This window comes from Mus pahari, chromosome 9 (assembly GCF_900095145.1).
Source record: "Mus pahari chromosome 9, PAHARI_EIJ_v1.1, whole genome shotgun sequence".
Classification (NCBI taxonomy): Eukaryota; Metazoa; Chordata; class Mammalia; order Rodentia; family Muridae; genus Mus; species Mus pahari.
The window spans coordinates 53,957,219-53,979,718 of record NC_034598.1 but is presented as its reverse complement, the minus strand read 5'-3'; the positions used below and the strand labels follow the sequence as shown (position 1 = coordinate 53,979,718).

Below are 22,500 nucleotides of genomic sequence, written 5' to 3'. Positions count from 1 at the left end.
ACCCCTTCTAAGTCATATGCCAGTCAGCTCTCTCCTAGGGCAGCAGCTCTCAACCTTCCTAAGGCTGCGACCCTTTAATACAGTTCCTCATGTTGTGGCAACCCCTAGCCATAAAATTACTTTGGTTGCTACTTCATAACTTCTTTAATTGCTACTGTTATGAATTGTAATGGAGATATCTGATATGTGACCCCTGTGAAAGGGTCATTGGTCATTGGACCACCCCCCCCAAAGGGGTCACAACCCACAGACATCTTTATTCAGTTTTGAGCTCCGATAGAAAAGTAAGCAGCGGACATTCCCCTCCCCCCTCCCCTTTACACTGGTGTCTCCTCAACAGACTTTTATGGACTGGAGGATGAAACATTGTATCTCAGAAAATGCAGGGCAGTGACTTTCCTCTCTCCTGATGGGACCCTCAGCCAAATTAAACCAGGATGCTTCCCACTTTTCACCCACAGTCTGTGCATGCCTTGGGGGTGGGGTGGTGATGGGGAGTTTCAGGGTGATGGTGATGGTTCGGCAATATCTCCAAAGAACCATAGGGAAATTGACGCCTCTCATTAGGGGAGCACTGTGCTGGCATTCTGTGGTGTGTCTGCAGCGGGGAGGAAGTGTGGGAGAGGGTGTTAGCTCTGGGAAGCCTTGTCTCAGAATTAAAGATGAGTCTGTTCCCTCCTGACAGGGACCCTTTCTCTCCCACCCTCGTGCTTTCTCGGAGACTGTGGAGTGGCTTGGCAGGCCCAGATTGTTTAGAGGACAAAAGGTTATTGTCACCAGGCCCATCATAATGAAATTGGTTGCTTCCCTGGCTCTACACACATACACACACACACACACACACACACACACACACACATATACCACCCTCCTCCTCCCGCCTTCCCCATCTCCTCTGATGATTTGCTCAGCTGCTTGATTTACAAAGCCTTTGTCTAAGCTCAGTGCTCCGAGTTGGTCCCTGGTGTGGCCTTTCCTTGCTCCCGCCCCATCACCCACTCAGCTCTCACCTTCTGTGCCTTGTGTCATTGGCCCCAGTGCCAGAATCCCCAAGCTGGTGCCCCTCCTCCCCAGCCCTTTGTGTGGAGCTGCTCTTGCAGGATGCAGGGATGCTCCCTGTAGCTGGCATTGTGTCAGCTTCAGAGCCCTACAGCCCAGCCCGCTGCTCTCTGAGCTGTCTTAGACTGTAATTTGCTGGCAAGCATCTTTGTTACTGACGTGAAACAACAGTTTCTCACAGCTGGCTTTGTGGCACCGGGTCCCTGCCCTGGGGATGGCTGATGATTTTGCTTTCTCGTGTAGGGATCGGTGTTCTCCTTGCCCTTCATCCAGCCACATGGGGCGCCGAGCCGAGGATGGTATTGGTGTGGGAGGGGGCTGTGACTTCACCCCTGGCTTCAGGCCAGATTCTCCAGCAGCTGTTCTGAGCTGATGGGATTTGTAGAGAGCACAGGGGTCAATGAAGAAAAGTCCATCATGCAAATGTGAGATTTCTTCCAGATGGTTCTGGGTATAAGCAGTGTACACCAGACTTCTGAGTTCAAGCCAAGCCTCTCTACCTATCACGTTCATGATGGTCCCATTGAGGGGGCAGCGGGAGGATGCTGTGCTGGCAGCATGAGATCACATGGTTTATTGCTTTGGGTGATGGGCATTTTGATATTTTGCTCTGCCAAAGTCTCTTATTTGTCAAATGTTTCCCTTGCCGATTGCTGACAAACAAGGTGTCTAGAAGGGGCTTGGGTAAGCTTTGTTCTGATTTTTTGAGCTTCTGGAAGAAGCAGAATCCAGAGATCCCGACCTTTTATTTTCAGCTCTTGCAGCCCTTAAACATCTAATGATCCTAAGTTAATGATGTGTCAGTATCATTTTCCCCTCCTCTGTTTCCTTAAAGATATGAGCAAATTGGGATTTTTTTCCTCCGGTAATAGAATCAGCCCCCATTTTCTCCGTTCAGCACTCCCTGCCTTGATGAAAGCAAAGGAAATCGCTCCACTTTTTTTTTTTTTTCTGTCCTCTAGAACACAATATCCAGTAGCCACATGTGGCCACTTAAATTTCAATTAGTTAAAAATTAAATAAAATTAAAATTAATTCACCAAGGCTCACTGACCACATGTCATTTGCCCAGTAGCCACACCTGGCTAGTGGCTACTGAATTAGATGCTACAGATTAGAGCATCCATATCACGTGGGAAACCCTGTTGGCCAGAACTGTGGTCCACATGATGGGAGAGCTGTGGTCCGCATGATGGGAGAGCATGAGTCTAGTCAGGCTGTAGCAGAAGGTGCAGGGAGTTGTCTGTAGCTGACTGTCCCAGCAGCCTGAGGTGAGCAGCGAGCTAGGGATGCAAAGCCCTTGCGTACAATTTATGAAATCCTGGGTTTAATCTCTTGTACGATATAAATGGGGTGTGGTGGCACATAGCCATAATCCCAGCACTTGGGAGATGGATGCAGGAGGATTAGAAATTCAAGATCATCTTCAGCTATATAGTGGATTTAAGGCCATGCTGGAATACGTGAGAGCCTGGGAATTGAACTCTGGACCTTCGGTAGAGCAGTTGGTGCTCTTAACCATTGAGCTATCTCTCTATAGATTAGATTGGATTAATTGATAGATATTAGATTAGGTGTATAGATGATAGGTAGATAGATAGATAGATAGATAGATAGATAGATAGATAGATAGATAGATAGATAGCAGGGAAAGCCAAAAGGAAGAAGAATTTTTTTACCTCGTGGTCTTACTGAGGTAGCTGGGGCATGGACTTAGCTCCACCTTCTAGGGGCTTCTGTCATGGCATTTAGGAGTGACTAACTCATCTCATCTCTCTGCTGGGCAGCAAAAAAAGGTTACATGCTGCTAACCATGAAGGGAAGCCCACCTCATCTATCCAAATCAGTAGCTCCCTCCCTCCCTCTCCTCCCTCCCTCCCTCCCTCCCTCCCTCTGTGCAGAAGTGCCCTCCCAGCCTCCCACCACCACCTCCTAGGCTGCTACCAGATGTTGCTGCCTTCCTTTCTTTTACATCTTGGAAAGTAGCTCAGATCCCGGGGATCTGATTAACAAATGAGTTCAGTGCAAGCCTTTCAGTTCCATGTCAGGATGACCTTTATTCTCAGTCTACAGCCCGGAGGAGCCCAGCTCAGTAATGAAAAGATCCAGCCCCATAGCCTTGGGCTTTTTACCAATACTCCAAACATTTTTCTGGAAAGAGAGCCCCACTGGAGGCAGCCCAGAGTGGGTAGCTGTGGGGGCTGCCGGGCCACAGATTCTGCTTTCTCCCTGTGCCCTCTCGCTGCTCCCCTCTGTGCCCTCTGTGAGTACATTCAGGTAGATCATAGCAGAGATGAGAAGGGCTTGCAGCCAACTCCAGAGGGGCACCCACATTTAATACAAATTGATTTATTGAATCAAGCCAGAAGCCCTGTTACAGGAATGCCAGGCTCACCCCTCCCTCACACCACCTCATAAAGTTGTGTTACTGACACTCCTCATTAGCTTGCCCGCTGATCCCGGGGCAGCTTTTAAAGGGACAGTGCCCTTCTCTGGGGCTTGAATTTATATGTTGGTCATGCCTGTGGGTCTAATTAGCTCAGCATTATTAGTCTTACTTAGAAAGCCTGCATTTTCTAGCAGCTTGACTCTTGAGTTTTACCGAGTAATTGAAAAATTCAAACTCTTCTACTTTTCTTTCTCTTTGCTCTTAATCACTCTTAACCCAATCTTTGGAAATTTACTCGCAGATGTCTCTGACTGGCGTTTTGGGGGCACAGGAGGATTTCTTGGTCCCATTCTGCTGCAAATCTTGACATTTCTGTTGTGCCATGGACTGCACTGGGAAGCTTTTTGAGACTCACCAGAGAAATATCACATTTTAATTTTATAATTACTTCAGAAGAAAGCAGGCCTTTCCCTAGTGAAAGCTGGTATTCATTTCCTCCCAGGAACATGTGTTTTCATAGTTTAACGATTATGGGATGGCTTGGCAGCAGTGTGGCTGCGGAGCGGAGCGCTATGTAAAATCTTGACTCTGTGGAGGTGGGGTGAAGATCTGGCCATTGTCTCAGAGAACTCTTATCCCCAAACCTCAATAGATTTTCGGGTATGAGGATTGTCTGGGGCCTGGACTGAGCCCCTCAAAGGCTTCCTGTTCTAAGTCCCAGGCAAGAAAGGGGGGCTGGAGCCATAGGGAGACAGGGTCAGCACCATGCAGAGAGTGGCCTCTCCCTGGCTCCCAGAGCCATGATGATGAATGGTTATTTGCAATGTGCATGTTCTGCATCTTTTCAAGATCTGCAGCTCTTGCTGCAGGAGCAGCAGGGAAGAGAGCCACCCCTGCTGTGTGTAGCACATCTCCTGACAGTGATGAATGGCTCCCACTCCTACCCTGTGCAGGAGGAGGCCAGGGGAAGCCATGGGGTCTTTACAAATGGCGGCCAGCCAAGACAGACAGGCTTTGTCAGGCCACTGGGAAGAGAAAGAAAAGGGATGCCCAGCCAGCCTTGTCCCTTTTGATGGAGCACACACGTGCACCCTCGCACATACCCTCACCCTCTCCTGTTATGCTGGACCATCTCCATGCCTAAAGTAGCCAGGCTGCTTGCCAGCCCTTCCTTTCTTCCCTTCCTTTCTTCTCCAGAGAGCCTCTTAGGAGTCACAGCTTTTCCCCTCCCTGTCCCACACCCTCTCGTAGAACGGAGGTGCTGTTCCTCCTCCATGAACACAGGCTGGGGTGCACAACACACCATACTCACACAGCTCCAAGTCATCTGGGAGAATTGGGAAATGTCACAGGCAGGCCTTCAGCAATTTCTGTTAAGGTAGACAAATCAGGGGCCACGGAACTCCTGGGGACCTTCTTTTTATATTTTGAGGACCTATACTATCTACCTGCTGCGTGTGAATGTGGTAAAGCCAGACTGCCTTTCTGGGTCAGTTCTCACCTGTGTGGCTTTTACGAATCTTACCACTGCACTCTGTTGTGGTTCCTCCATTTGGAATAGAAGGCTAATTAGAGAACCAACCAGTGGTTACGTTGTAACTTTGTATGCCAGGTGCCCAGCAAAGCTCCTGGCTACTGAGTGATGGCTGAGTGTCTAATTCCATAATCACTAGATAGGCATGTGAGAGTGTGTGTAAGTTGTGAGTGTCGGTCTGTATGTGTTAGTGTGTGTGTGTACATGTGTGTATACATGTTTGTAAGTGTATATGTATGAGAGTGTGTGAGTGTGTATATGTCTGTGCATGTGTGTGTATGTCTATACATGCGTGTGAGCATGCATATATGTGTGAATGTATGTATGTCTGAGCATGCATGTGTGTATATGTGTGTGTGTGTGTACGTCTGTGCATATGTATGCTTGCGTGTGTGTATGTGAGCACATACATGGGTGTATTATGTGTGTGTGTGTGTGTGTGTGTGTGTATGCACAGGTGTGTGTGCATCTGTGTAAGCCATACAGCATTAGTAGAGGGAAGCAGGAACTTATTATCCAGATGTTTGTTTCCTAAAGTAATGAGAAGCTAGAAAGCAAAAAGAGAAGGGTGGACAGTTGAGAGATGAAAGGGTCTGAAGCTAAGTCGGGGTGTGCTGGCCAGCTTTGACCAGCAGCTCTACCCCAGGGCAGGGCAGATGAAGAGACAGGCCCAACACTGCTGAGGTGACATCATACTGTATGAAAGAGAGGCTGTCAATGCTGCTCTGACCTCATATCAACCAATCTCCTCCTGTCACTATACCTCTTTCATGTTAGTTACGGGAAACTACCATCAGCAATGAGGTCTGGACAGTTTAACTGTGTGCGACCCTGAAGTAATTACACACTGGATGTGAAGTGACTAGCTAGGCCTGTCTGTCTGTACTGTGAGGTGTCGACTGCTGTGATCAGATACCATGACCAAGGCAAGTCTTATAAAGACAACATTTAATTGGGGCTGGCTTACAGGTTCAGGGGTTCAGTCGATTGTCATGAAGCTGGGAGCATGGCAGTGTTCAGGCAGGCATGGTGCAGGAGGAGCTGAGAGTTCTACATCTTCATCTGAAGGCTGCTAGAAGAATACTGACCAGGCAACTGGGATGAGGGTCTTAAAGCCCACACCCACAGTGACACACGTACTCCAACAAGGCCACACCTTCTAATAGTGCCACTCCCTGGGCCGAACATATACAAGCCATCACATGTGGGTCCTTTGCAGAGCACTCAGGATGCTGGGTGGTTATCTAAGTGCTTTTTATCCTATAGGATTCTTTGGGCTTGCACTCCCTTCTTGGTTCCTGTGGAGAAATGTAGAGGTCATTGACAAGGATCTAAATTCAGGACCAGAGCAGTCATAGAGGAAGCAGTTGTTCTGGGGAGAGGAGATTGGGTTTGGGAGTGACTCAGTGCAGAAGGCTGTGTTATAATCTAAAGACCTAGATGAGATGAGGGGTCTCAAGGGGGCTCATGCTACCAGAATGGATATTGTTGGCAAAGAAACAGCACAAGCAGGGGCCAAAAGGGTTAAGACAGAATGTGTGCTTTGGGAACTCAGAAGCCAGAGGTGATATTCAAAATGTTTTAATAATCAACCTGAAGGACAAAGACCCAGCCTGGCGGATACAAGAAGCCTGGAATTCCCCTGCTGTAGTTGGCATTATTAAGCCTTTATTGACTACTGCTTCATGGGGACTCTTCAGAGGACCCGAGTACAGACAGGAGATTCATTGGGCCGAGCTCGTCACTTCACAGAGAGTGCATGATTATTTCAGGCTTGTGCACAGTTAAATTGGAGCGTGTCAGCCGGACACGGTTGTTGCTGGCGGTCGTCTCATGTATCTCACATGTAGAGGATGTAGAAGCAGAGTGTACACCGAGTGGCCACGGAACTCACAGTAGAATAGAGTCACGCCCCCTGCAGAAGGATGAAAGCCATTCGAAAGGTGGGATGAGTCTGCATGTTTACATTGTCACCCTTAAGAGCACTGTACCTCTGTGAAGAAGGAAGGAGCACACAGGGAAGGAATACGGCCAGCGGTGTACTAAGGAGAAAATAAGAACCAGTCTATAGCAGTCAGCAAGCTCCCGTTGTAAGGAGATTCCAGAGAAGCGCACACCATACGTACACTCTTAGGGATTTCCCAGCCTGCCAAGAAAACATGCTTTCCTACGTCCTCCCCACGCTCCACTTCTGTCATTCCACTCTCATCAGAGACTGAGGCTGTTGCCCTACTACGTGCATGCCCAGTTTCAGAGAGAGAGAGAGAGAGATCAGTGTTGCTGTTTTCAAGATGACAGATCTTGCAGTGCCAAACCAATGTGGCCCAGGAGCATCTTCAGAGTCAGCAGGGAAGAGTACCGATTTCAAACCCCTTAGAGCTGAGCTCATCCTGGGTACCCACCCAGAGAGCTGGCTAACATCCACCCGAGTCTAGACCCTAAAAGATCGTGTCCTGTCACCGTGTCCTGTCCTTGAGACGAATCCAGGACTTGTTGACTTCTCCGAAGCATTCATGGTTCTGTGAGATCCAGCAGAAGACTTGGAAAAGGACCAGCATGCTCTCTGAGGTAACTGGACTCTGCCTGTATGGCCTCATCAATCCAAGACACTTGCATTGAAAATCTGGAAAGATGTGTCACATGGTGCCATCCTAAGTGTGCTACAGGGCTCTATATGCCATTAGAGGAGCAGCCTGGTGACAGAACAGCAGAGAGGCTCTGTGAGGGCTCTGGGGGTTGACAGGGAGACATAAGCCTACGGCGGAAGACTCTTCCCTGTAACTAAAAATCTCCTGTGTTGTTTTCTCCCTGCTATTTTGTTGCTGTTGTTGTTGTTGTTGTTGTACATATTGACGTGATCTCACACATAAAAGGCCAGTGTCAGTGAAGTTCACGTCTGTTTCAGAACGAATGGTCCCAGTGAAAGCTAAAACCGCTCTCCATCGGTGCGTTCATAAAAGTGAGGGTGTGTGATTCGGGCCTGTGGGGAGAGGTAATGTTATTGATTAGACTATGAAGCACTCTTAGGCAAGTGCTAATGCACACCAAGAAAGCAGTGAATCAGAAATAATTTCCAAATCTGGAATTTCCCTCAGAGTCATTCCAAATGGTTCGTCCTGAAATAGCCCTGGCTCTCCTTGACACACACTTGATTCTCGTTTTTCAAAAATGGATTCTAAGCATTTTTGTCTCCTCTGTAATGCCTTCCTGCTACTCATCCTGGGACTGTGAGTCAGGAAATGGTCTTTCCAGTATCGGGGCTGGAGAGAACCTAGTCCCAGGCAGATAGATTCTCAGCATGTGGAGTGAGTACCAACTGCTTTGTATCTGCTCGAAGACTAGCTGCTTCTGAACAGTTTCTGTTCCCTTACTTGGAACTCGCTGTGAACAGGGAACCATTCATAGATGGTGAAACCAGTTAGCGGACTAGTGGACAAAGGTAAGCATTTTCAACAAGCCAGGCAGCATGAGATGGGACAAAGATACTGATGTCTGTCTATGTTGTATATAATAATAAAGGCTGACTTAATATGTGCTTGTTTATACCAGAGTTAGATTGACTCCCACTGACCCCAAAGTATGAAATCTTTCCTCTAATCCAGTCAAGTTCTCAAAAGAATATAGATCTCTGTTCCCTCGTGTGTGTGTGTGTGTGTGTGTGTGTGTGTGTGTGTGTGTGTGTGTGTGTTATAGTTAGGGTTTTACTGCTGTGAACAGACATCATGACCAAGGCAACTCTTACAAAGGACAACATTTAATTGGGGCTGGCTTACATGTTGAGAGGTTCAGTCCATTATCACCAAGGTAGTAACATAGTAGTGTCCAGGCAGGCATGGTGCAGGAGGAGCTGAGAGTTCTACATCTTCATCTGAAGGCTGCTAGCAGAATACTAACTTCCAGACAGCTAGGATGAGGGTCTTAAAGCCCACACCCAGAGTGGCACACCTACTCCAACAAGGCCACTTCCTGAGCCAAGCATATACAAACCATCACATTATGTGTATATGTCTGTGTGTCCATCCGTCTGTCTTTCTGTCTGTACTCATGCTTGGCTATGTGTCTGCACACAGCACATGTGTACTCTTACCTGTGGAAGTTAGAGGTGTACGTCAGGTCTTGTCTTCGCCCATGTTCCACCTTACCTTATAGAAGTGGTTCTCTCACTGAACCTAAAGCTTGCCTTTGGCCACACTGACTATCAAATGACCTCCAGGAAGCCACATGTCTACCTACCACTACCACCTATCAGGTCCTCAAGCTTGTGCGGTATCCTAGTTTGTGTTTCTCTTACCAGGACAAAACTGAAACAAATACAACTTGGGGAGGAAATGGTTTGTTATATCTTACACACTGGAATCCATTTAGAAGGGAGTCAGGGCAAGAAAGAAATCTGAAGGCAGGGACTGAAGCAGAAGCCATAAAGGGGTGCTGCTTACTGGCTTGCTCCTCAAGGCTTGCTTAGCCTGATTTCTTAGACAACCAGGGGCCACCTGCATAGGGATGGTACCACCCACAGTGGTCTGAGCCATCCCACATCAATAATTAATAAAGAAAATGCCCTATCGCCATGCTCATTTGCTAATCTGATGAGATGATTCTACCATGAAGATATTTCTCTTCCAGGTAACTGTGTCAAGGTGACAAAAACTAACCTGCATATGCAACAAGCACTTTACAAACTAGGCCACATATCCTCTGTTGCCTCTTTCTTTTATACATAGGCCTGGTGGGAGAAGGGAGAGCCTTTAGGGCAGCAGGTCTCAACCTGTGGGTCACTACCCCTTGAGGGGGTCAAACGACCCTTTCACAGGGGTCACATATCAGACATCCACATATCATATTTACATCATGATTCATAACTGTAGCAAAATTACAGTTATGAAATAGCAACGAAAATAATTTCATGGCTGGAGGTGGGGGAAGTCACCACAACATGAGGAACTGTATTAAAGGGTCACAGTATTAGGAAGGTTGAGAACCACTAACTTAGACAAAAAGGTATGATTATCACCCCCCAGACCCCAGGTATGGTCCAGTTCAAACCTGCTCATGGATGAAAGAACAGTGGGAATTTCCCCAGGGCTCGTGAATCAGCTCTGTCACCTGGAAGATTTCCCCTCTAGGACCAGACCTTAAACCTCATGGGAAGCTCTCCCTGAGAGACCAGGACCTTAAACCTCATGGGAAGCTCTCCCCGAGAGACCAGGAGGCTCCCCTTTCTGTGGTTGAGACGGTGAAGCTGTCTACCTCCTGGCTTTCAACCTAGTATGGATAGGTGGCACTGCCCTCACCAAATATGAATCCTTTTCATACTGCTCAAACTTGGTGTTTGTACCTGGGTCCCGTAGAGATGCATCAAGTACATAGTGGCTTCACACTTACAGACTTTGACTAATATAAAGATACTCAAAGGACCAAAGTTAGAAAGAGCAGATTTGTTTAGAGGACCTCAAACTGACCTTACCGGGTCATGTGACTGAATACCATTGAAAGTTGCTGTAAGCACAAGAACTTAGGAAGCCAGTGACTTAAACTATTGCAGGCGTGCACGCACGCACGCACGCACGCACGCATGCATGCGTGTGTGTGTGTGTGTGTGTGTGTGTGTGCGCGCGCACACACACACACACACACACACACCCCGCATACTCGAGCACACACAATCTAAAGGTCAATCCTGTCGTGCAGCATTGAGCCTGTGACAAAGAATTTGAACCTGGCCAGACTCTAAACTTCCTTGCAATTTGTGCTTCCCTCAGTCTCTCCCTAGAGATCTATTCCCCCCTCCCCGCCCCCTCCCTGCCCCTGCCCCCCAACTCTGATAAGCACCTGCTCGCCTTAATCCTGCCTCAGACTCAGTGTCCCTGACTATCTGGCCCCATCTCTCCAGCAGTCCAAGTTCCCACCCACTTACAAGCCTACAATGCATCTGAAAATTTTCTGTAACACTTCGAAGGCAGGAAGGAAAAAAAAAGACCCTTCAAAGATAACATTTGAAAAATAATACTAAGACTTCAATACCGAATCTTGCACGAGTGTACATTTGCGCCTGTGTGCACACACGGAGAGCCGGTACTGGCTGGGGGGAGGGGGGATGAACAGGGTCCCACTAGCGCCATACCAGGGGCAGGAAGCAGCCTCCATTTCCGCAACTCTGTGGTCAGGCTCCAGGCTCGATGCTTTTGGAAATACAGATGGCTAGCAGAAAAAAAAAGGAAGCTCGAGGTGGCTGCCAGTCCCACATTGCTTTTTTCCAGGAAAGCCTAAGAAGATCGGGGGGTGGGCGCGGGCCAGTCAGGGGAGAGCCTTGACAGATTCCAGTCTTGCTTAATTGGGGCATTGCCAAGCTCTGAGAGCCACCGCTGGCATTTGGCTTCTAGCCTGGGGTGGTGTTTCCTACTGGGCCTTGTGGGATGTGAGCCACTGTTAAGACTCTGTTCTAGGTAGTTAGCCGTGAGAACCTGAGATGAGGCTGTTTCTCCTCGCCATTATCCATTCCAGCCCACTCAGCCCCGTGAAAAGTGACTGTGCGGGCTAGGACTCTGTGCTGTGAGGAGAGACCTCCTGTGGCTTTCTCCTCCCTCATGGAGAGGCAGTGGGCTTCCACGAAACCAATCCAGCAATTCTCCCTTAGACCTTCCGTGTCCTACTGAGCCCTGGACCTGTTTGGATAAAGGTGCGCGCAGGCTTGTACATCTTTGATTGACAGCAGAAAGGGCTTAAGTTGGGGTGGTTTGGTTGCTTAGCAAGATGGTGTCTCTATGGGCATGTGCTGCCCCTGGTGGCCGGTTGTTTAACTCCACTTCCATATTGAGAAGAGAATGAGGTTCCTGTGGCCTTAATAGCCCCACCGCGTGCCTCATTAGCAAGTTATCCTTCATAAAGGGCATATTAGCATTTAGCCCTCACAACTAATCCTACCAAGTAGCCGGTTGAAAGAACCAAGCTCAGGCATTTCAGGGACTTTTCCCAAGTTCACGCAGCTAGTCCACGTGAGGATTGCAATGTGCCTTCCAAACCAGTGACTACCCGAGCCTGGTGTGCTGTAGCTCACCACAGTGGGCTCTGCCAGGAAGGATGAGCATCCAGGAAGAAAGATCCTCAAGGGAAGAGAGATGTCCAAGGAGAGGTTAGTGGGAGAATGTGACTCATTGGTGTGTGTCACTGGAGATCACAAGGCGACTGTCCAGATAATGCCATCCCCAGAGGGACACCGTCCTTCAGTTCCTCCAGAAGGGAGCGTGTCCTTTCTAAATGACTTTGAAGTCCTTCTTAGGAAATCAACTTGGAGACAGGAACAATTTTTCTGCCCCTCTTTGTAGAGAAAGGCCATAATTTAGGAGAGAGGGAGACTGTGGGAAGCAGTCTATGCGGGTGATATCCAGTGTGAGCTCTGTGTTTCTGGTCTATGAGTTAAGAAGTCAGCCCGGCAGTGGTGGCACACGCCTTTAATCCCAGCACTCAGGAGGCAGAGGCAGGCGGATTTCTGAGTTCGAGGCCAGCCTGGTGTACAGTGTGAGTTCCAGGACAGCCAGGGCTACACAGAGAAACCCTGTTTTGAAAAAGCAAAAAAAAGAAGTCGTCATTAGAGTAGGTAGCTGGAGAGGCAATTCAGTTGAGAGTTTGTGGGATCCCCTGGTGGATTACCCCAGAGGTCCTTCTCCTTTTTGACCTTCTCCCCCTCCCCTCTGCCTCTTCCCCTTTCTTCTTTGTCCCCTCCCCTCTTGTCTGTCATCTTGGAATCTTACCTCTCTTGAAGCCTTTGCCGCAGCCAGCCGTTCCCTTACCTCAGCCTTGAGAGTAGACGACTGCAGATAGACATCACAGCGCCTGTCTTAAGAGCCTCCCTCAAGGGGGGAGCACACCTCCCTTTCACCTGAGTTAGCAGAGAGAGTTGTGTATGTCCCTTCGTGTAAACTGAACTTGATGTGGTGTCTTGGCAACCAGCACTGTGATTTTCAAAAACACCATCCTGAAGGATACCTAGGAATCTCCTGGAGAAAGCAGGCATTCAGAGAATCACAAATGGTGTTTTAATTATGTTGTAGCTGTCTGTTAATATGTATAGGTGATAAAAAAAACAAACTAGAATTTTTATATGAAGAGATAAACAAAAGCCCTCCTGTCAGAGAACTTAGCCCTGATTTTTAGCTGGAAAAAAAAAAATCATCTGAGGGCAAGGTGGGGGAAACACCAAGAGATACGAGGACAGTATAGCATGTCAGAGGGGGACTCAGTTGCTGAAGGTGAAGGTGGAGCTTTCATTCGTCTGCTCAGACTTCAGCAACAACAACCACACAAGCATAGTAGAAAGGCAGAAAGCACCCCAGGGTGCCAATGCCAGATATGGAAAGGGTTCACAGATAGGTTTTATGTAAGGTGAAGGTAAGCCAGGGCATAGGGTCGGGGTGGGGTGTTAGACCAAGGAGTGATGCCTGGAGTCTGTTACAGGCCACCCAGCCAGGGTAAAACTTCGGAGCTTTTTCTGATGATAATTACAAAAGTGACCCAGGGTTAGATGTGTTCTTGGTGAAGGAGTCTCTTAATGATGACCTATCACCCAATAGTTAGAAGGATTTCTGGGGCTACATGGAGATCTCTTGAGGTCTAGTGCCCAGAAAGGATCTGCGCCTGTAAGGATTAAGCAAAGAATGTGTCAAACCACAGGAGGGCAAGAACAAAGCCCTCAGCCTTAAGACTGTGAACTCAGAGGAAATACAAAGAAGTTCTTGACCTCTGTTCCAAAAAGGAGACTAGACCAGGACGATGTGCAAAGCCTCTGCCAGAGAAGGTAGAACGCACTGATTTGCTTGTCTGGTCAAGAATTTATTAGGCTACCTTTATGTTTTGAGGTACCAGGAACGTTATAGTTACGCAACAAAAGATATCCACTCTTACAGAACTCATGAAGTGTGGGGGAGCCATAGGAAAAGGAGACATGGTGCATTTATGGCATTTGCATCACGGTGACAGAGTACCTCGCAACAACAGAAGAGAAGGAAAGATTAATTTCTTCATGAAGGCAGGGAAGGCATGACAGGGTGGCTCAGTTCATCTCAGGGGTAAGTGGTGGCGGCTATACACATGGTGGCAGGTGGGGAAGCAGAGAGGAGCCAGAACTAGAGGCTTGGAAAGGCTTCGCCCTTGTGACTTTCCTCCCCTAGCTGAGGTCCCAAATGCTAAACCTTCCATAGACCCAAAAGTAGTGTCACCAGAAAACGAACCAACCGTGAACCCGGAGAGAATATTCCAGATCTGTACTGCAATAGGGAGTAGGGAAAAATAGTCTGTTAGGTGGTAGATGCTATTCTGTGAGGGAAAAATTCTAAGGATGACATAGATGAGGGAAGCGAGTTTCAAATAGCTATTTGACTACTTTATAGTGTAATTGGAAGAAGTCATTGGAGGGCACCAGAGGACGGTGGCAAGATCTGACCCAATAATTACACTGATGGCTCTAAAAGCAGAGGAAAGCAAGTGACAGGGCTGAACAATTTCAACACCCTTGCTGCCCTAAGCCACCGTCCTGGTCCCATTGCCTATGCCTGCCCTTGACTGTTTTCTGGATGTGTAGTGAGCCAGCTACCATCATGTAGTTAAGAGATGGTGGTCTTTGGACTCTGGTGGAGGGAAGATGACAGACTGATTGGTAATTTGTTTTGAAGGCAGGGATGAAAGCATTTAGCCTCATGTTGATAGAATATTCAATTCTTCTACTCAGATTTAGGAAGGCAAGGAATCTAGATGGCTGGCAAGGAAAGTATCAAAATATTTGTCACAAGTAGAACGGCATTGGGAAGAATCATAGTGAGAAGGGGGACTAGAAGAGAGAGAGAGAGACAGTTCAGAACTGAGTCTCAGAGATGAATGGTGTTCTGGGTGTAACCCACTGGACCAGGGTGGTCACGGGGGACAGAAAGATGGTCATAGAGAAAGGCCAGAAGTAAAACTGGGATTCTCAGAGCCCCCATCGAAATCCGGAACTTTGGAGAGAATCCATCAGAATGGAGGTGGGAAAGCAAGCTGAGCCTAAGCTGATGACATCACGGTGGGAAGAGGCCGTAAGAGACGGAGGTGCGAAGACAGACAGGGAGTGAAGACAGACGGGCAGCTGAACTGGGGCAGAGGTGGGCTGAAGTGGACAGCAAAGAGTACAGCCCCCACCTTCAGAGTCAGAGGAACTGGGCGAGCAGCAGCAGTTGGGAAATGGGGAGGTTTGGGTTCACTAAGAAGTTCGTCTTTGTTCATAATCTCTCCTTCTGGGGTAGGATGTCTGGCCGATAGATCACTGAAATGGGGCCCGTGAATGCATCTGGCCTTGTGAGGATTCTGATCGTTTCTTAGTCTTTTGGACAAGAGAGAGAAACAAAGGGGGTTCACTTATGTTGCTTTCTGTACATCCTGAGAGCTGTCACAGCGAGTTCCCGGCCATGAGGACAATTTGCCTAGATCAGTGCTTTCTCAACCACTGTCTATTCAGTTGTGATTCTGTGTATGTCAACATCAATATGTCATTGTCCACCCCTGTGCTGTGGAGTCAACCTTCAGTATGTTTCAACTAAACCAGATTCCTCTCACCTGCCTCTCTATCTGTTGTTTGCATTAAAACAGAAATTGAGGCCCTGGAGAGATGAAAGAAAAAAATTGAGCCAGGCGTGGTAGCACTTGCTTTTAGTCCCAGCACTCTGAAGACCTGTGTGTGTGTGTGTGTGTGTGTGTGTGTGTGTGTGTGTGTGTGTGTGTGTGTGTGTATGAAGTGGTAACTTGAGGGTTCTTTGGAAAGTTGTTTGGATGATGTTTTGCTGGGGCAAACATGAGAAGGAATGTTTTTGCTAAAGTGGACTCAGGTGTGAAAGGCTAAGGCAGACTGGTGAAGGATCATTTTGCTGAAGCAGACACAGGAGAGAGGATGTTCCGTTAAAGCGAGCATGTAAAAGGACACATGATGAAGGATTCTTTGCTAACAACACACATTTGTATTGGTCCGACTTACATTGCATAGTCGAGCTGCATTTGTTGGGACTCCATAGAGAGAAACACACCAAAAAACTTCTGGTGGTGTGCTGCAGTTTCTTGCCTCTTCTGAGGACTCAGGCTGATTGGATGCACTGCTGAGGCAAGGCATGTGGGGGACACCAGATGTTTGGCGGGGATAAATAGGACCCCATAGAGTAACAGAGACAGACCTTGGCTTGCTCTACAGCTAGCCGGGCAACACTTGTGGGTCTTGAGTCTCCACTGATCTTCGCTTCCCTGAGAGAGGCACAGCCAAGAACTTCTCCTGGAGTCCCTCCTGGTCCCTCCTGCTGACTCAAGCCAAGGCTGAGGCCTGACTGTCTGGTAGATCATGTCATTGCTGTTGCTAACCAACTCTGCTGAAAACCAGCCATTGCCCTAATAAAGCAGGGGAGACCTCGGCAAGAAAAACCTTTTCAGGTCTTTTCCCTGTGGAGTGGGACCTGTGTTGTTTGCTTGTGGGCCAGGAGGTGGGGGTGGTGGTGTTTGTTTTCATTCCCAGGCTGAATCTGTGACCATAAAGCCCTCACATGCAGGCACGCACACAGTGCAATTATCAGTTTCATTGATCTTTTAAGAACAAGGTCCAAATCAAAGGGATAATTTCATTTTTAATTAGACCGCATCTCAAGTGCTTTTGCTTAAGATAAGTGCCAAACTTTCAGGACACTGACAGACCAGAAAGCCCATAGAGGGCCCTTGTCACAGTCTGTGATGTTTGATTAACAAGCGCATTGCATAAATGGTGGCATGAGTGGGACAGACAGTCCCCAAGGTCCTGTGACACATCATTGAAAGAACTAGGGGACGGGAAAGCAAGACAGCCCATCCAGACGTCTTCAGAACCCACAGACAGGGAAGGTTGGTTGTTTGCTTTGAAATATTTTTGAGACAGGGTTTCTCTATGTAGCTCTGGCTGTCCTGAAACCCAATATGTAGACCAGGCTGGCCTTGAATTTACAGAGATCTATCTGCCAGATGCCTGGGATTAAAGGTGTTTGCCGCCATGCCTGGCTTGAAACTGTCACTTAAACTTATCTGACGGTAATGGCTCTAAGGTAGGGAAAGCCAAGAATGTAGTAGTAGCCCCTTGTAAGCCTTGCATTCAGCCTTCATCTCATAAATATTCATAAAGGCGTTGATCCAATGTAAGAGTGACCTACAAGCATTTCACAAGCTCTTTAGCTTTGCTGTCTTAGAACAAGTGATTGCTCGACAATATCCCTGCTCGCTTATGTTGTTATAAAGCCAGGCAGTGACCTGATATTGGAATTTTTAAATTTTATTTAAACAATTTTCCAAATCTTAAAATCTGGAATAAAGGGCCCTGTGACTATATATTCTTGGTTATAACATCAAATGCAAACAACCTCGTTGTGTTGGTGCTCTCAAATTCTGTATCCTCCCATCCCCCACTCCCCCATCCCCCCAGGTGAGGAACAGGGGAACCTGGACAAGCTAGAAGCATGAATGTTATAGTCTGAATGAAACTGATACAGGGTACCACCCATCAGGGCCATGCAAGTGGACAGGGCCAGGCTGAGGTGAGGCCTTTAACTCCCTACAGGGTTGACGAATATCTGTCCTCTGGAGGACAGGGATAAGCTACCTTTTGTGGCCACGGGTGAAGCAGGCAGGGATCAGACACAAATGTGCAACCCAGATGGTAACTTCCATTATTTAGCTCCCCCTCCCCCTCCACTCTGCCGATCTCACTGGCTGCCAGGCAATGGATTCATCCTCGCCATTCAGAATGTGTCCTGGCCTCACCTGCCGAAAGTTCTTTTCCTCATCAAACCTCCTCTGGCTCCCTACTCAGAGTGGTCTCCTTTCAGGCTCATTGCCAGAGGGAAGCATCCCCAAAGGTTAGCGCTGATGGGATCCATCTTTGCAGTGTTTTCTGGTACAGGGCCGTTCACTTAATGTGTGACCTTGGGGAAGTAACTTAATCCCCCTTACCCTGTTTCTTCATCTGTAAGATGGGGCCTCCAAAAGACTTTTTAAAACTATACATAACTACCAAGTCCAGTATCAGCCTCAGTAAATTATATCTGCTGGGATGATTCTTAGCCTCAAGTCTATAGAGATTTCCATCCGGTTCCCATTTAATTCTCTAGGGGGGTGTGTGTGGTGTTGTTTGGTTTTTGGTACTTAGATTCAAACCCAGGTCTCGCCCATGCTGAGTGTGAGCTTTCCCATTAAGCCACCTCTAGTCCCAAGCGTCTATGGTTTTATTCAAGACTTTCTATTGGTACATGGAAGTCCCCTTACATAATGAACTCTGCTACCCAGGAAGAATGAGTGGGAGGGCGCGTTGTTGTATGTTCTTTCAGCACAAAGATTATCCTTGTTTGTCGCTGGAGGAGGAGGAAGGGTTTATGTTTTATTGAAAACTAACACCAGTGGGAACAGAGTAACTCTTTCTTCTCCCAAGGTCATCCTTTCTGTTTTTATTCATTTTGAAATAGAGTCTCTTGTAGCCCAGGCTGGCTGGGAATACACTGTATCCAAGGTTGACCTTACTATCCCTTTGAACTTACGATCTGCTCCCTCCTACCTCCCGGCTGCTGGCATTACAGCTAAACTTCAGGCCTCATGCAAGCCCTCTGCCAATTGAGCTACATCCCCTAATCCTTGTTTCTGTCTTAGCTTTTTGCTCTAAGGAGAAATTAATAAGCTAAAATGTAACATGAAAAATTTGAAGTTGCCTTGGTTTGGGAGTAGCAATTCCGGGCAGTGTGTCTATCTTTCTGAGCTGTCTGACAAGGATTTTGCGGTCCTGGTGGCCTCTGCCCTGAGAGGATTTGAGGGCTTGAGCTTGATAGTGGAGTGAGAACAGCGTTCTCTCTGCCTTCCCAAGCCAGTTGAGTCTCGTAGCCATCACCTTCCTGTCCTTGCATCTAGATCTGCTGCCTTCTGCCTCCTCTCTAGTTCCAACTTCCTGTGCTGGCATCTCAAGGCTGGACATTCCTTGTGTATGATTCTTACCTCATCACCTCCTTGTCTAAGACTGTCTCCTCTCCCACACAGCATCTTGAATGCCTGTTCATGCTCATGTGGGAGCCTTTCTCAGCCCATTTCCTCCCTCCTCCTTGAATCTATGCGGTGTCCCCTCTCAATAATCAAGCTGATGAGAACCTTAAAGCTTAACTCACATCCAGTGTATGCCCATTCATGTTCTGAGATGTGGCCTGCTCCTCAGGATGTCTTAAAGCCCTTGCATTTTAAAGTTCATCATATAGCTGAGGTTGAGAACCGCTCGACAGGGTTGATCCTCTAAGCTGGTGTTAGATTATAATAATAGCTTACACCAAAAGGTAATTACCTGCTAAATATGACTAATAGCTGCCCCTAACTGGATCGTTAATGAGCGGGGGGGGGGGGGGCTATGTGCTGAACCCTTTGTATCTTATGTATTAATCTCACTTTATAGATAAAATAAAATAAACAAAATCAGAAAAGTAGATTGTTCTGGCCAAGGACATAGCTACTAACTGGCTATGATGTTTGCCTGCTTGTTTTTTAACTCACTTATGTGTAGACTTGGGACATATGGTCTCATTTGCTGGCAGTGGCATCTAGACAACCATGTCCATTGTAAACCCATGAGGCATAAAGTAGATTCCTGTGTGGCGAATGACTGTCAGAAAGCTATTGTGAGACAATTTTCCACCAACCTTGACTCTCATCCTGAGGTCAGAGGGTGTTAGTGCCCTCTGTCCCCAGTCATCCCAATAGGACATTTGATGTAAATGACCCCTGAAGGGGCAGACTGCCTCTTGGAGGAGTTGGCTCCATTCACCCCTGAGCACTGTAGTTTATCACAGTTGCAGACGCAAGAAGAGTCCAGTGGCTGGATCACCTCCTCTTATAGTATTACATATAATTATATGTAGCTTTGTCTCTAAGAATATGAAGACTTGACATTTCCTGGCTTGTCAAAGTGCACACACACACACACACACACACACACACACACATACACACACACAAAATTTTGCATGGAGCATAGAGAGTGACTATATAAACAAAGAGGCAATGTGGTGAGTGTCAGGAATCCCCAGGAAAATGAGGCTCCCAGCAGCATGTGCCAGGGCAGAGGGTTGAAAATTGAGTGCAAACCTGTTTTCAAATGTTGTTTATTCCCCTACAGGGCATACAAAACCATTGAGGATGATGACTTGAAGTTTCCCCTTATTTATGGAGAAGGCAAGAAGGTAGGCTCAAGTTCACCCCTGGGATGAGAGGAGGTGTCTGTGGCCTTTTGCTTTGTATAACCTGTGGCAGTCTGTGTGCTTCACAGATTAGGGCAGTTTGGGGTTTTATGGCCTTGACAACTTGAATGAACATCACTGGCATCATTCCTCAGGCCACCTGTCTTGAGGGTGCAGACAGTAGCAGGATTTCGGGGGTATGGGAGAACCCACAAGATGAAAGTCAGTTTTATGAAAATGCCCCGGTTTCTGTTCACTTGAGTCCCTCTTTAGAGGTTTAAACATGACCATTTCCACAAGCATCATTCTGTTTCACAGCTGACAGCAAGGTCAGAGGCAGGTCAAGCTGGCTGTGGTGTTACCTCTATTGGAAGACAAGGCAGCTGAGACTTCAAGATGAAAGCAAGCCAGGCAGAAACATAGGCCCAACAGAGGACAGCACCAGTGTGGGGCACTCGCCTGGAGTTCTCATTTCCACCACTGAAGCTCAGACTTTGTAAATCAGCTCTCCAGAGTAGCATTGCAATTACACTACAGGACCAAGAGCCCAGGCTGAGAGAGCAGAGCCATCGCTGGGTCCCAGTGCCCTAGTCAGAACCATGAATAGCATGGTTGAACTCAAAGAAGACTGTAGACATGAGCCCCGGGAGCACATGTGGAGGAGCTAGTGAGGCGAGCACAGAGATGAGGAAACCTGGACCCCATACCCAGTTAACCAAGCCACCTTCTGCACCCTCCTCTGCAGGCTTCCCCTGAACACAGCTTGTTTCCATTCAGAGCTAAGAGTTTCAGTTAGAAGAGGACAGTGTGGCCACATTGAAGAGATGCTCCAAGTGGATGGTTTATCAGCGTTAGATAATATGTATCAGGAAGAAACGACTCACAAGAATACCAAAGCATCTCCCAGTCACTGATACATGTGCAGGTTCTAAGTACTCTGTCCACCTGTGTTTAATGTACCCTCCTGGACAGGAGAACGGGCTGCTGTCTTTTTTTAGAAGGTTATCAGCAGTGAGGTTTTTGGTTGTTGTTGCTATTGTTTTTTAAATTTTTTTTCTTTTTAAGAACTTCATACATGTACACAGTGAAAGATGATATCCGTTACTCTGTTTCTCCCCGATGGCTCAGGGAATGAAGACACTTGCCACCAAACCTGATAACCTGGGTTTGATCCTTGCAACTCATATGGTGGGAAAGAACTGAATCCAGCGGGTTGTCTTCTGACCTCCACACATTCCAGTGACACACACACACACACACACACACACACACACACACACCCCACAGCATGGTAGCTCAAGTCTGTAGCCACAGCCTTCAGAAGACTGAAGCAGGAGGATTTCAGTGAGTTGAGGGCCAACCTGAGCCTCAGTATGAAATCCTCTTTCAAATCTAGCCCCTAAAAGTGTCATGGTCTCATTTCTCCATTACCGTGGACCCTATCTGCCTTCTGACTTGAGACTCCCTCAAAGCCACAGGACTTCAGAGAGACAAGGATAAAGATACTTTGTTGAATTATAACATGGGGTTTTTTTTCCTTTTCCTTTTTTACATTTATTTAATTAAGAGCTACAGCAAGGGTGTGGAGACAAAGATCAGTTCTTTTCCTCTATTAGGGAGGGTTCCAGAGGTCAAATTCAGGTTGTCAGACTTAATGTCAGGTGCCTTCTCACCTGCCCTGAATTGTAGTGTTTCTTCTTTTATTTACTTCATCCTTGCCTCTATGAAGTATTTAATGTTATTATCCAAGTAACAGAGGATCCAGGCTCAGGTATTTGAACTGCAACATTACATGGACTCTATTATTGGTGACCCACTGTTTAGCCTGACAGGCAGTCTATCCCTCTGTATCTGCCTATCTGATTCTGTCCATCTTTTGGTACCAAATTTAGTGTTGCCTCCTCCACGAGACCTTCTTGGTAGAGTTTTCATTTCCTCTAAATTCATATATTCCATTGTTGATGAGTGTTCCAGAGCTGAAGCACATTTCATATATTAGATACATGTCTCTTACCCCCTTGGCCAAGTTCCTTCATAGTAGAGATGGAGCCTTGGACTTTGGGCTCCTTCCAACATGGTGTGTGCACATAGTAGGTACTTTAGGAGAGCTGGCTGTGTGAATATTAATGTGGTATGTTAATTCCACAAAATGAGTTTACAGAGAATGTGAGGCTACATACAGCCCAGAAGTCTGTGCATACATGTATTACTGATGTTTTGTTCTTTTCCACCAGAAGCGAATACTTATAATGTAAATGTGTTTGGATGGACAGGTGGGTGGGTGGGTG

At 47.3% G+C, this 22,500-nt stretch overlaps 1 protein-coding gene across 1 annotated transcript in view; it reads left to right on the top strand.

The window, feature by feature from the left end:
- Positions 1-22,500, top strand: part of Ppm1h (protein phosphatase, Mg2+/Mn2+ dependent 1H) — a 255,215-nt gene that overhangs the window by 195,905 nt on the left and 36,810 nt on the right. The window contains exon 7 of the mRNA XM_021204804.2: positions 20,152-20,215. Coding sequence (XP_021060463.1) covers positions 20,152-20,215 — 64 coding nt within the window. The remainder of the gene's footprint in view (positions 1-20,151; positions 20,216-22,500) is intronic.